The 13,730-nt window shown below is 42.5% G+C and overlaps 1 protein-coding gene across 5 annotated transcripts in view; it reads left to right on the forward strand.

The window, feature by feature from the left end:
- Window positions 1-13,730, forward strand: part of qkia (QKI, KH domain containing, RNA binding a) — a 77,885-nt gene that overhangs the window by 28,996 nt on the left and 35,159 nt on the right. For all 5 annotated transcript variants that reach the window (XM_041953401.1, XM_041953405.1, XM_041953400.1 and 2 more), the window contains exon 3: window positions 11,301-11,417. In XM_041953401.1, the coding sequence (XP_041809335.1) occupies window positions 11,301-11,417 (117 nt within the window). The remainder of the gene's footprint in view (window positions 1-11,300; window positions 11,418-13,730) is intronic.

Here is a 13,730-nt window from a genome sequence, read left to right on the forward strand (position 1 = left end):
ACGTCTTGTGGAGCAACATTTCTCTTCGTAATCCCAGCAGCTTGCAGTGAGGAAATGAATGGAAGGAGGTGACGAAGGATAAAAGACACTGTTGAGCAGGCCAAGGCCTAGCCAGGCGTGGATTGCATTTTCCTCCTGACAGAATTGATAAAGGGTGCCAGGGGACTGGCTCGGATCAGCTTAGCTCCAGCTGACCCTCAGACCAGACCAAGTCTCTGAGCTCTCAAGCTAAATCAACCAACCCCAACCCAGTCTTTCACCTTTCGTCCCTAGCGACAGGACTTAGGGACCTTGGACTGTCCCCTAATTTGTTTTGAGAATCAAATTTGCTCTTGGTGCTGCTTTTGTGTTCTAGTTGCTTTATTTTTATTTTTATGCAGATGCTGTTGTTTGCTCAGAATTTCATTGGTCAACGAATTACTGTGTTTATTTAGTTTTATTTTAAATGGCCTGTCCTACTTAGTGACATTATCTATTGTCTGAGTATGCTATTTAAAGATGGCCAAAACCTTAACCTTTTTGTTGGGACATACCCCGCGGTTATGCTTTTTTTTTTTTACTAATGTGTGTCTGTGTGTGTGTGTGTCTGTGTCTGTGTGTGTGTGTGTCTGTGTCTGTGTGTTTTGTGCTAACCTTGTAAATGGCAACAAACGAGTGGCTATTTAGAGGGTGAGAGTGTGGGAGGTCTGTTAAAACGTGTGCAACAGTGGTTGCCACCTATGACTTTAAAAACAGGAATGGAATCACTGTCTAGCACAGACACACACAAACTATTTAAAAGTGTGGCATCCTAAGATGACCCCTGTGTTCCCTTTGCTCGATTTGCTATGCTGCTCTCCGCAGAGCAGGGCTGTAACTCAGTATTGTGTTTACGAGCTGTCGAGAAAGCTACTAAATTAATTAGGCTTCCCCCTGGTGGCTGAGATGACTCACTGATGACCTTAGCAGACAAATTTATACACGCACTAACATGCACACAAGGATGTGCAAGTAGAGACGAATACACATTCATGGTGCTGCAGAAAAGGCAAATATTTCACTTGGACATTTTTTCACTCTATTTCGGTACACACATGCACACCCCCTCCGCCAAGTGTGGTCATTAAGTCTGCAGAAAAACAGGAAAATGCCAGATAGCTTTGATTTATATAGATGTGATGATCGGAACCAGGGGAAATCAGCAGCAGGTCTAAATGAAATTATTTTTTATATTCCTGCCTCTCCTGTTTTCAGAAAGTACACAGGATTAATGCGCAAAAACTGTTAAACTGGTAATAACAAAAGATATTTGTCTGGGTCGGCCAGCTGTTGTCCAGGTGTTTAAGAGAGCACAACAATACTGGCCATTACATCCACAATTACATGTACATCAAATACATTTTAAGATTATGCTGACCTTTTTCCAACATTGAAAGTGAAAAGTATTTGAATGCTACCCGTCTAACTTGTAATAAGGGATGCAGGCAATCCTTCTGCTTATACTGCGTTGTTTTCACTGCTGCTCTTACTGCCCTTTACAATTTTTAGCTAGTAGGGGTGGAAAGAGAGGGAATAAAATTTTGGATTTCATTATTTGAACAGCGAACAGTGACAGATAGTGTTACTGTGTATTCAACTGACTTCCATGTAAAACTGAGCTTCTCTTGGGACTCTGTAGTTTCAGAATTGTTGTCTAAACACAGTATCGCTATATCCAGTTAGTGTTTTCAAGGAAGATGAAGAGTAGAATCATTTAGTAGTGTGGTAAGAGCGGATATGATGTCAATTTGAAAAGGAAGAGAGGAAAGAAATGATGAAGGAAGGGAAGAAAAATGTCACTTCCTATCCCCATCTGCCCACTGCTAAAAGGAGAGGAAACTGTAATGATGATTATTAGACTGGGGAATATTTTCCCCCCTCTTCACATTTCCGTCTGATTTCCCAGATTCCCTCCATCGAAACAGCATATGCATATGTGTGTGTGTGCTTGTGTGTGTACGTGTGTCTCGCTGATGCAATTCTAGGTTCTCCCAAGAAAGCAGGGAATGATGGTCCAAGTCTCTGTTTTGTGCTCTTGGCACCAGCTCACCTGCCGTGGAAGATTTGTCATCGTTCATACTATTTCCCCATCTTTTCTTTCTTTTCAGAGTTCTCTTGTCATTTTGGGACACCTGCCATCCACTTGCCTTCGTCTCTGTTTCCAGTTTAATTTAAAAACATAACTCCCACTTACCTTTACCCGCCATATCCTTATGCCGAGGTCACACTCACTCGATGGGGCTTTCTTTGTCTCTCCTACGTGTCCCCTGCTCTTGTTTCACCAGTAGATAATTAGATTGTCCTGGTGCCTGGATGCCGTGCAGCATGTCAATTCTACCAAAATAACTTGCCTTGCCAGCATGCTTCTACTCTAATTCCCTTAAGTGTGTCCCTCTTCTGGCCTGTGTGTGTGTGCGCTTGCCAGCGTGCCCCACATCTGTCTGTAAACGAGTTTGTGCGTTAGGCCCGCGTCTCTATCATTCTGTCCGCGTGCGTGCATGCGTGTGTGTGTCTACCCGTCGTTCCCTCACCGTTCTTCAAAGTCAGCCATTTCCTGATGTCGTCAGTGGTGCAGAGTGCTGTGAAGCGTCACCGTGGTGACTGCATCTTGACTGACAGCTGAGTCGCAGGCTATCTGATAACTTCAACCTTCAATTAAATGCTATCTGTGGCTCTGCTTTTCTCCCGAGCACACGCTCACACACACATTGATAGGCAGCTGACTGACAGCTCAGCATGTCATTTCCGTTGACCTTCAGGCATCTGATAGGATGGGTGACATGTCTTTTAAGTTTGTCTCTGTCTCCACTTTATTCCCTGTGTATTTGTATTTGCCAACTAGTAGCTTGTTGGCAGGTCACTGGGTTAGTCTTGTGCCGATTGGTAATTGGATTGTATACTGATGACTGAAGGGATGATTGTCAATTGTTTTTTCCTATGCCGATATTATGGTGATTTTTACCTAAATTACTACCAGAACGAAGATAATCTCTAGAATCTGCACCCTACTGTGCATTTAGAGAAGTCTGTGGTGGAACGGCATGTCCACCCGCTGAGCCCCATTCATCAGCATGAATGACGAGTGAATTTGAAATCCTTAATTACAAACCGGTTTGCCATCTCTCTTCCATGGATTTGACACCCTGCAACTCTGTTCTCCATTTGCTTGTTCACCAAAATCTTTCTCTGCATTCCATAAGAGTAGCTACTGCTATGGATATGGTTTGGATTGTGATATTAAAAATAAGATAATAATGTTAAGCAGAATGTAATGCTGTGATGTTGTCGCACCGAGCACGCAGACACAGAGACTTTTTAAAGGGAGCCTTTTGTTTGAATAAAGGAGAGATTACTATTAGGGGGACTTTTATGTTTAGATATTTTAAATAAAATGCTCACACTCTTTTATAAATGCCATATAATGGCTTTCAGAGTCATGTGCTTGCAGGCTGTGTAATATACTTAGGCTCTACTTCGGTAACAGGGTAAAACCCACAATGTCCCCAAAATACGAGATGTTAGGTTTTTACTTTGACACTAAGACTAAGTCATCCATACTGGCATTTCACTGGCATGCTGTGACGTAACTGCCCCCACCCACCACTACTCCGCACCCCCCTGGGGATTGGATCTTGAATAACCACAATTGGACAATATGAAAATAGAAATGATTGCCCAGCCCTACGCTGCGTAGTAAGAAGTGGAGTGATAACACACATGCACACACAGACTCCACCTTTGCCATGCTGACTCTATGAAATGGGACCCTCAGTTAGACGTAAGCGGTTGAGCAACTGCTAAACAGAACTGTCTGAACTCCTCTCACCAGCTAGAAGAGGCCTGAGAGAAGAGAGTGATCAGTTATATACATAGGTCTATGAAAACAGTGGTGCAATACAGCTCTGCGGTTAGTGTTTGTGTGGCATTAGTTTGTCCGGTGTTTAGGGGTTTGCCATTGGTACTTTAGGTTATTTAACTTAGTAAATGAAGCCTTTTAACCCCCATTGGCAACTTCCCTTCTTCCGCTTCACCTGTCATCTGTAAAATAAAAATCCTCAGAGGAACAGATTTTTGATCTCCTTGGAAGTCTATATTTTTTGGTTATTGGTCTGTGTTTTGAAGGCTAATGAATCCAGTTGAACACTGCAAATGCGTTTTGCATAGGTTCTGTACTCAGCTGTCTGAGACAAGAGATTGGTATTTTTTGTTGTTGTTCAGTGTGTTAAAGCTAGAAAGGTTCTCATCAACTTTGCTGTGTCTCACAATTTTTAAACTTTAAATGACTGTAAGCCCTCAGTGCTGACAGATTGCTGAACTAAATTCTCTACAGAATAAAACATGAATGCTATAAACTAATATTAAATATTTTCTCAAATATTACATTAGTACTCATGAATCATGAACTACTAACACTGATGCAGTGCTAACAATTGGGATTAAATTTAGTTTGCCTTTCAGTGAATCCTACTGTGAATAATGCCCAACTCTCAAATTGTCTAGAAACATTTTTTAACCACAACATGCTGTGTGTGCGTGCATGTGTGCGTGCATGTGTGTATACATGCGCGTTTGCTTTGTCAGGTTTTTGAGCAGGTGGAAAAATTCGCTTCAGTGATTCAGTTCGACTGCAGTGCACAAATTTGAGATACCAAAAAAGAGGCTCTGGTGATTTGAGCTGACAGGGTGTCCTGGACCTTTCTGTTTCACTGCAGTAAAATTGCCCTGACCAAACCAGCCAGTTCTCTGCACAGAGAAAGTCATTAAGCTTGTTCCCATGAGGGTGTCATCACTTATCACGCCGGCTCCTGATATCCTTCTGACCCCCTTAAGTCATTACCAGTCCTGGAAATGTACTGCCCCATACCTCACCTCACCTCACTGATAGAGCAGCAGAGTGGAGGATTTTGATATCTCTAGCTAGCCAGCCATGCATGATGATGATAATTTGATGAACGGATGGTTTTCTAGTTAGCTATTTGATGAGGAGGGTAATTACAATGATAATTTAAACAGAGATCTCTATTTGTTGTAGTCAGTTAACATGACGAAGGGCAACAGTGTAAGCTGTTAGATGTGTATTTATAACTGCACTAATGCCCGTGATTGCTTGCTTATTACCAACTTGTGCTTGTATACTGTAAGTGGATGGTGTTTAGTACTCTCTTGGCCTGTTCATGTCTGCAGTTGTTGAGAAGCAGAGGTGAAAACAGAGAATGAAGGACAAAGGAAGCAGGTTGACCACACAGGCATCAAAGGCTGCACAAAGGATGAGGTTTGCCTTATATTTTGTATAGATTTTTGAGACCATTATCAGTGTTTTTGAGTTTAAAAGGAATGACATTATGATATACAGTGTGCAATATTAATGATAATATTCATTCATCGCATCCAGACATTTGGGAGATATGTTAATACATTTATCTCAGGATAAATGTATTAACATATCTCCCATTGTCTTATTAAAACAGCATGTACAGAAGTAGGATATTTTACAGTTGAATAACAATCATTACTATCATCTACAATCTTAGTGTGGTCCGAAATACCACAAAGCATCAATACTTTGAACCAGCTGAGTAATAGGCACAACTTTCAGGTTCTTAATACCTTTCTGTATACCAGGACTAATAAGATTGACTGACTGTTACTGTCACTTGGTTGCCAATCATCCCATGTAGGAGCCAATGATGATGAAGCGTGAGTGAAATTAGCTGATGGCTGAATAGCTGATGCAAGTGTGACATCAGTGCTTTGCCTGAATTAACACAATTTTCTACTAAAAGGATTTGGTATTGGCCAGATGTGTTCAATCTATAGTAAAAAACCACTTCACTTCCTCTGCTGGGTGAGAGGGTTGCAGGTGGCTAGTAGCAAAGCATGGCTAGCATTAGTCCAGATCTTTCTGAGCTCTCTAAGAGCAGTCTTCTATTGACCTCTTATTAAATAATAGTTAAGATGAATATTGAGGTGTGTGACTTAATGTTATTTAGGATCTTTCTGCTTATTATATTTTTCTCTGTCTGCTGCTCGCTTATCTAAAAGTTCACAAACTTTGCTCTCTGCTTCCTTCGCTCACGTCTTCCAAACTTCCAGACGACATCAATCTTTACGCTTTCCATCTCTCCGTCTTTTCTCCTCTGTATTTCCACCCTGCCTGCAACCCCAAAATAAACCCAAACAGAATTATCAAAGGAGCCATGGATTAGGCGCTAAATGCTGGATGTGCTGAATAGAGAGCTTTGAAGTCTATAGGGCTTTGAGGCGAAAATGTCACCACTGGAATCTAAGTCTAATTTTCACTCCTTCATCGCCCCAGCCTCACCTCCTCTGTCCCTCCTGTCGATCAAGCATGCAAACTGCTGTAGGTTAGGCACCTGTCTGCTCTCCATCTCCATTTTCCCTCACTCTTGTCCTTTTACTGTGTGGAAAAGATAAGCTAATATGTGTGTGGGTTGTGGGGATCAGGACGCAAAGCGAAGGTTAAGATAGATTAATCGAATGATGGAAGATTCCCTCCCAAAGATGAACGAGTGATGAAAGGCAGCTGACTAGTGGCTTGGGAGGTTGCGTAGTCAGAGAGAAGCATTGATTGGTGCTGTAAGAGACCCATGGTAGGATGGCAGATATGCAGAAGAAGACAGGCAAGATCCTGTGTAAGAGGAGGAAGCTTGCTCAGTTTCCAGAAACTGAAAAGAGGTGGGGAAGGAGAGGGGAGGTGTTTTGGCAGCCAATAGCAGCGTTCAGCTCTGTGCCCTCTGTGAAGCCTCCAAATTCTGTAACTTGGAGTGTAATGACACGGAAGGTTTCTTAGGTATGAGGAAAAGGTGAGTTTTGCTGTAATAATGGTCAGCCATTACTTTGGTATGGGCTGTTTCACAATAATACTTTGTAAGGAAGGTTAGAATCAAGTGGGTGTGAGGAAGAGGGAGGAGATGAGGAGAGATGGCAGTGTCTGGTTGTAACCACAACAGATTCCACCTTGCTTTGATACATTGCACTGAATCAACTGTTTCCTCATTTCCATAAGCCCCTCAAGGCTGGCTAATAAGTGATTGGTATTCTCCTCCTGGCCTGGCCCTGCTCTTCGATAAGCTCTGCGCGCACACAGCCAGAGCCCTCAGCGTGATCTCATTTCCTGTCTCCCCACCACCACAAACAAACGCCGTCAAAGGCACAATTGTTCTGCTTCTCTGAGCATTGTTGGTAGAACTGCTGTTTCTCAGTTGTTCACACATAAACAAACCACAATGCACATGCACAGAAACCCATGTGACAGTCAGCTCTGGGTGCTGAGGGTGTCTGCAAGAGTTCATTCCGTACAGTACATTGCGGTTTCACACACACTCGCACTCATAAAACACACAGTGGCGCAGACGTAGATATGCTCACAACATAACCCGCCTGTGGAGTAGTGATAACTGGGGCTAAACAAAGGCCCTTTAATGTCAGTGTAAGCCCTTGTCCTGAAGGGGGCTTTGTCTGTGTGTGTGTGTGTGTGTGTGTGTGTGTGTGTGTGTGTGTGTGTGTGTGTGTGTGTGTGTGTGTGCGTGTGTGTGTGTGTGTGTGTGTGTGTGTGTGTCGGTCTGTCTTTCTGTGTTTGCGCACAAACTATGTTTGTATATACTGTATGTGCCTCTCTGTATTTGTGTGTTTGTTTGTGAAACTTTGAGAAAACCGAGATAAAATGAGACTGAAACAGAGAGAGGAAAAGAGTTTGTCCACCAAAGGGTCCCAGTGTCTCTAATCTACTAATGCTGTAAATGAGCAGAGGAAATAAGAGAGTGCAGCAAAGAGAAAAAGAGACTGCTGGGAGTTTCCGAGTCAACAAAACACAGTTTATGCATGTAGTGTGTGTAAGTAAGTGAGTGGTAACAGAGATGCTATATATCTATACACTCCTTTTTCTATTCAGGCACCATTAAGGAAGACACTTGTTGTATTTGTATTAATAATCTACATTTAAAAGCCTGTTTAATTTCAACATTCCATAGAGGGTGCAGAGCTTTGGAAATACAGCCAACAAGCCATGGTGTTTCCCAGACATGACTTTTTAAAGACCTTAGTCTGGGGAGCCAGTGGAATTGATGTAATAGCAGGAATAGAGCAGATGAAAACTAGCTTTTTTTAGTAGGTACGGAGGAGGCTAGATAGTTTAGCAAGAGGAGGTGAAGAGCGGATAGTGCATTTGGCAGTGAGGGCACTGTATCCATCCTACTCCTCTGGCTGTACTGAGAGGAGTTCCTGGCAGGCTCAATGGCCCTGCACCCTTCTGATAACTCACCCGCTTGGCTTTCCATTGTCTCTACATTCCTGTGGCTTAAAATGGAGGTCGCCTTTTCTAACAGCATATCAACATCCACAAGAAGAATGTCAAACCCTCAGCACATGGGGCAGGAAGCCAGAGAGTAGAGAGGACTGCCATCTACTACAGTTAACATCGAGCTTTAGAAGATTGTGGCATTTTTATTTACGATAAAATTACAATTCTGATTGCAGGGTTTTATTGAGATGAGATAGTGTTAGTTCTTGTTACATTGCCAGATTGTGGTGAGATGCTTGAAGCAGAAACAGCCATTTGATGTGTGTTTGCATTTAAATTTACTTTGAGTGATGCATGTGAGTGAAACTCGCGGTAACTGCTTGGCCAGACACAACGCCTACACTGCACCGAGCCCCCGCCCATATGTTTGTGTGAGTTCATGCACATGCGTCTGTCATCATTAAATCACATCTAACACTGGCACAGCAGCCGTCACCCAAAAAACATAGAGTGGCCCACCACAACCCTTTATCCCTGAGTACCCTACCAGATGGAGTTGAGTTCCACATCTAGAGTGGGGAAACTGTGAGAATGTGGTGGCGGTGTTGACCCTCCTTGTTCTCATCTAGCTCTCCCCTAGTTCTGGAAAAACAAGACATTTATGACTTTTTTCCCCCTCTGCTCTTGTGTCATCATCTCCCTAACCTTTTCTCTCTTTATTTCGCTCAGCTTTCCCCCAACAGGCCCTGGTCACTGTCAAATCCAATTGTCATCAACATATTCTTGTCCATAGAGAAACACCTTCCACTGTCTGAAAGAGGGTACTAGCAACAAAATGAAAGAAGGACAGAGAATAAAATATTAAATGTTCTTTCGGTAACATTTCAGGATATTCCAACTAGTCTCACTCTTGGAATCAGATATACCGTTTTCCCCTTGTCTTGTCTATTTGACATCTGGAGCTTGCTCTATAATTCATCTACTGTATGTATTTAATATATTCATGGTGTGTAAATCTGACAGGATTTGGACCGATATTGTAGCCTGTTAGGTTGGTGGCAATTGTCATACATGTGCACAGAAACCTACATATAAATACAGAAGCTTTTTACACGTTGTAGGTGTGTATTTTGTGTGTGCGCCAAACGACAGCTAACGTTTTTCAGATATGGTACTGCAGTTGCTAGTAGTGTGGGTTGTATAACAAAATGCAGGACGTTGTCACTGTAGTTTCTGTGTAATAGGTTACAGGCCATGTCTCTTTATGTGTGCTGTGTAGGAGCACCACAGCACCAACATAATGCCCAGAGCTTGGGGTTCACCCTTGTCTGCAACGGGCACTGTGATACAGACAGACAGCTCTCTCCTGTGCTCCTTGAGGCTGTGTGTTTGCCTGTGTATGTGTGTGTATGTATGAGTCGGAAACAGGCCACCGTGCATCACTGGTGGCTGACCTCCGAGGACAGGTGCCTCTACATCCTTAAGTAGGCAAACACACTCTTACAAATAGCCCCTCCACCAGTTTCCTTGATTCGAGTTAACCAAACGGACAGTTGCCTTGTGACAGAGGAGCACATGCATAAAGCCTGTGTAGCTGCATGCTATGAACATCCGCAGGGACTTTAGCATCTTAGGGTGTGTCTTTCATGCCAGAGACAGACAGGCAATGGTTGCAGGCAAGCCCAGTGACAGGGACAAGGAAAACAACATCCTGGAGGTTTTGACTGTCCTCACTAGTGTTTGTTTATGTAGTTCAGGGGAAATACACCAACATCGCGTTAAATTTGTAATCCCTCTGTAATTAAATGTGACTTCTCTGATGGCCTTTTGGATTTCACAGAGGCGTTGGTGCGGTGGAGTGCGTAAGCAGATGTGACTGCGTTTAAGAATTTAATGCAGCAGTATCACGGCTCATTGTAACAATTCAAGTGGCAAAGAGTTGTGCTTCTCATTGTCCAGGAAAGCTCTCCACTATGCCAATGATCATTTGAATGTTTCAGGTTTGGACATTTTTATCCCATTTTTTGTCAGAGGTCTCTTACCCGTCATGCTCTCCACCGGCCGCTGTGCGCACTGTTTGAACGGGTGGTTTGTTTACCTCTTTATGCGTCATTGTGCTCCCCCTTTCCCCATCTCTCCTCCTTTCCTTCTGTTTTTATTTTGGCTGAAAATTGTGCTGGATTATTTCGACACATTTTCCCTTTATCCCGTCGGAAGCCAGTTTCAAGTGGAGAGGATTACGCCGTTAAATACGTTTCCTTTTGGTACAAAGCTCCAAAGCCACACACCAGTGAAAGGGGGGCCTTGATAAGAGAATTGTGTCAAGTATGCTACCTCACCTCACAACTTACCTCCCCCTCAACATCCTCTCCACTCAATTTTCCCTTTGTTTCCCACCCACCATTCTCACCTAGTCTAATTTCATGTAGTTAATTTTCTGTTTTCTATTTAGGACAGTTTTGACATTTAGTGGAGGTGATAAAGAAGGGGCAAACCAGCCCCACTGTGGCTGGAAATCAAGCCAGGTAGAAAAACATTAAACTGCAAAAACACTTAAATTATTCTTTTTTTTTTTTTTTTTTTATAATGTCCGAGTTGAACTACAGCAGCTATTTTATCATTGTTGTAGGAGAGACCATGGCTGAGGGGCAGCTGCCTTCTCTTTGTCCTAGAAAGGCAGATAGTGTCATGTGATAGATTTGGTGTGGTGAGTGTAGTTGTGGCAGCATAGGCGTGATGCTGATGTCATGCTCCCTAGATGCTCAGGGATAGTGGAATCTGTGTTTATATTTTTCTGTGTGGATGTGCATGTTTACACAATACTGCCTGTTGTCCTATGTTGAGCAAATTCAAAATGAACTTGACCATTTGAATTCAGCCCTTGTTATTGACAGATTTTAATCGCCAATCAAGTCTTTTTGACATCCTGATGTAAAGGAAATTTAAATCAGCAATAAATAAATAAGTCAATAACCTCTCACACTCTATATTCACCGGTTTATTTCTCTTTGTGCATCTGCAGTATAACTTCGTGGGGAGAATTCTTGGCCCTCGGGGACTCACAGCCAAACAGTTGGAAGCAGAGACGGGATGCAAAATCATGGTGCGAGGCAAGAGCTCCATGAGAGACAAGAAGAAGGTAAGCTCATCAGCGTGGCAGTGTGCCCGGTGTGTTTAATGTGTTTTATGTTACTTATTATATCAAATTCGACTCACATAAATTCAGAAAAAAGCCATACATTTATTTTATTAAACCAGAACTCACCTCTTTCTTCCTCCACATGGATTTATCCTCTGTCTTGAGATATGAATACAATAATGTGAAACTAGCTGGGACTTCTGTCACACAAAAACATCCCACTAGCCCTGTATAAACGCAGACAAAGAGACAGACACACACTCAGTTGATGCTTGGTGTCTGCATGGTGGCTGCATTCTGACAACTGATAAGGCTGTACGCAAAACGCTGTGCAGCAGAAAGTACAGACAGCAGGAGTAAAGCAGACCATCAAGGCCAGGGGCAGCCTCTATTTCTGGACCTACTGAGCTCAGACTGGAGATGCAAAAGGCTAATGTTGTGAGTCTGTATATCCTGAGACCCAAGGGGTGACTTTATGCAAAAAAAAGTTTGTCATTTTACCTGCAAATTGTGCATCTGCACAAAATCTTGCACTGTATGTTATGGCCTCAAGCAGCCACATCATAGCATTTGAAAATCCAAAGTAATTGACTGTTGCAAAGTAATGTTAGTAAAAGACCATGTTGTGCTTTCCTGTGTTGCACTTGTACCAGGTCAGGCTTGCATTATGTCTGTTTAGCCTACAGACTTGATTCATAGCCTATTTCTGTTGCCCACATATTGAATTTTGATACACCATACCTTTCAGCCAAAGCAGATGGTTAAACAATGACAATCTAAACTTTGAATGCTACAGCATCTTACATGCTTCCCTGAGGGGATTTGGTGATGTACTTTGAAGTTACTGTGAGGACAAATTGACAGTTTTGAAAACTGTGGTATTTCAAGCGTCTGTGCATGTGTTACCCATGGGTTTTAGCCACGCTATGATGGCTGCTTTTGGCTGTTTTTCTGTTTTGGTTTGTTTTTTCATCTCTTGAGTGATACCTTTTGGAGTTGCATCCTTGTTTTTAAAATTCCCCAATTTCTCCTTTTGTCTGTACCTCCTAGTTGCTCTGACTTGCCAGACAGTGGTGCTATATTACATGCATTTCCATAAGTCAGTAACAAGTGTGTTTCATCCCTCTTCGTGTGGGAATCACCTTCTCTTCACACACACACACACACACATGCACATGCACACATTCAGCAGTGCATCGTAACAGAAACAGGGTTCATACACACAGATGTACACAGATTTTCAGCTGAGTCATAATCTTACAAGCTCCAGTTTGCTGCAGGGCCAACATTTTTCCTCCCTCTTTCTTCTTTTTTTTTATTGCTCCTCCATTCGTATTTTAATTTCTATCTCTTCTTCTCTTTTCCCTTGGAGTATGTTCATTATCACAGAACAAGATGAAGACACTCTGCTATGGTTCTTTCTTTGGAATTAGATCCAGGAGCAGTTAAATGAAATAGAACAAGCACAAGCATGTACAAACCAACATACACTCACACAGATATTCTTTCAACACAAGGTCCTCTTAGCTTATCTTAAATTAATCTATGATTGCCTCCTTAATCTCTTAAATCTTAGAATTTAATGTTGTGTGGCAGTTTGTTTCGAGGGGCCTGTCAAAGACTCTGTGCAATTACAACACTACAGTTGAATATTTATACAAAAAAACAGATGAGCAAAATCATTTCTTTACTTTGTAGTGTTTTGATATGAAATTAACTCAGGGAATAACTCAATTTTCACAGTGTTTTAGAAATTGTCCTCGTTTCTACTCTAGTTAAATTATTGTGTCAGCTTTTTACACAAGGCTTTATTTTCTGCATCGTCCTCCATTATAAATAAATTTCTCTTCCTCACCATTTTTCTGTCTCGTACCTTAGACTCCACCAATGTCTTGTTTAGGTATTTTTAGTACGTTAAGCTTGGGAAATGACAAAGGAAAAAAAAAAGCTCAATGGTCTGTCAGTTTTTATGTCCTTTCTGCATCCACTTTCAATGCATCTCAAGAATCACTATCAGGTTAGCTCCCTTTAACCTAAAATGTACTGGACGGCCTGGGATTGTCATAACTGTGGTTCAGCCCCAGACAAAGCCTCAGCCGTAGCCTCCAGTCGCTGCATCCTCAACCTCAGTATTTTCAGCTTGATGCCCTATGGCAGCAGAGGAAGCCGCGGGAGCAGCTTAGCCAGTGTGTTTATTCAGGATCCATTAGCGGCAGCGTTTTTATGCTCTCAATAATTCAGCTGGTTGCTCCCTCCTGGGCCGCACTGCCTGGTGGGGAGTCGGCTCACTAGAGCTATGCAATGAGAGAAAGC

Source organism: Chelmon rostratus, chromosome 15, assembly GCF_017976325.1.
Source record: "Chelmon rostratus isolate fCheRos1 chromosome 15, fCheRos1.pri, whole genome shotgun sequence".
Taxonomy (NCBI): Eukaryota; Metazoa; Chordata; class Actinopteri; order Chaetodontiformes; family Chaetodontidae; genus Chelmon; species Chelmon rostratus.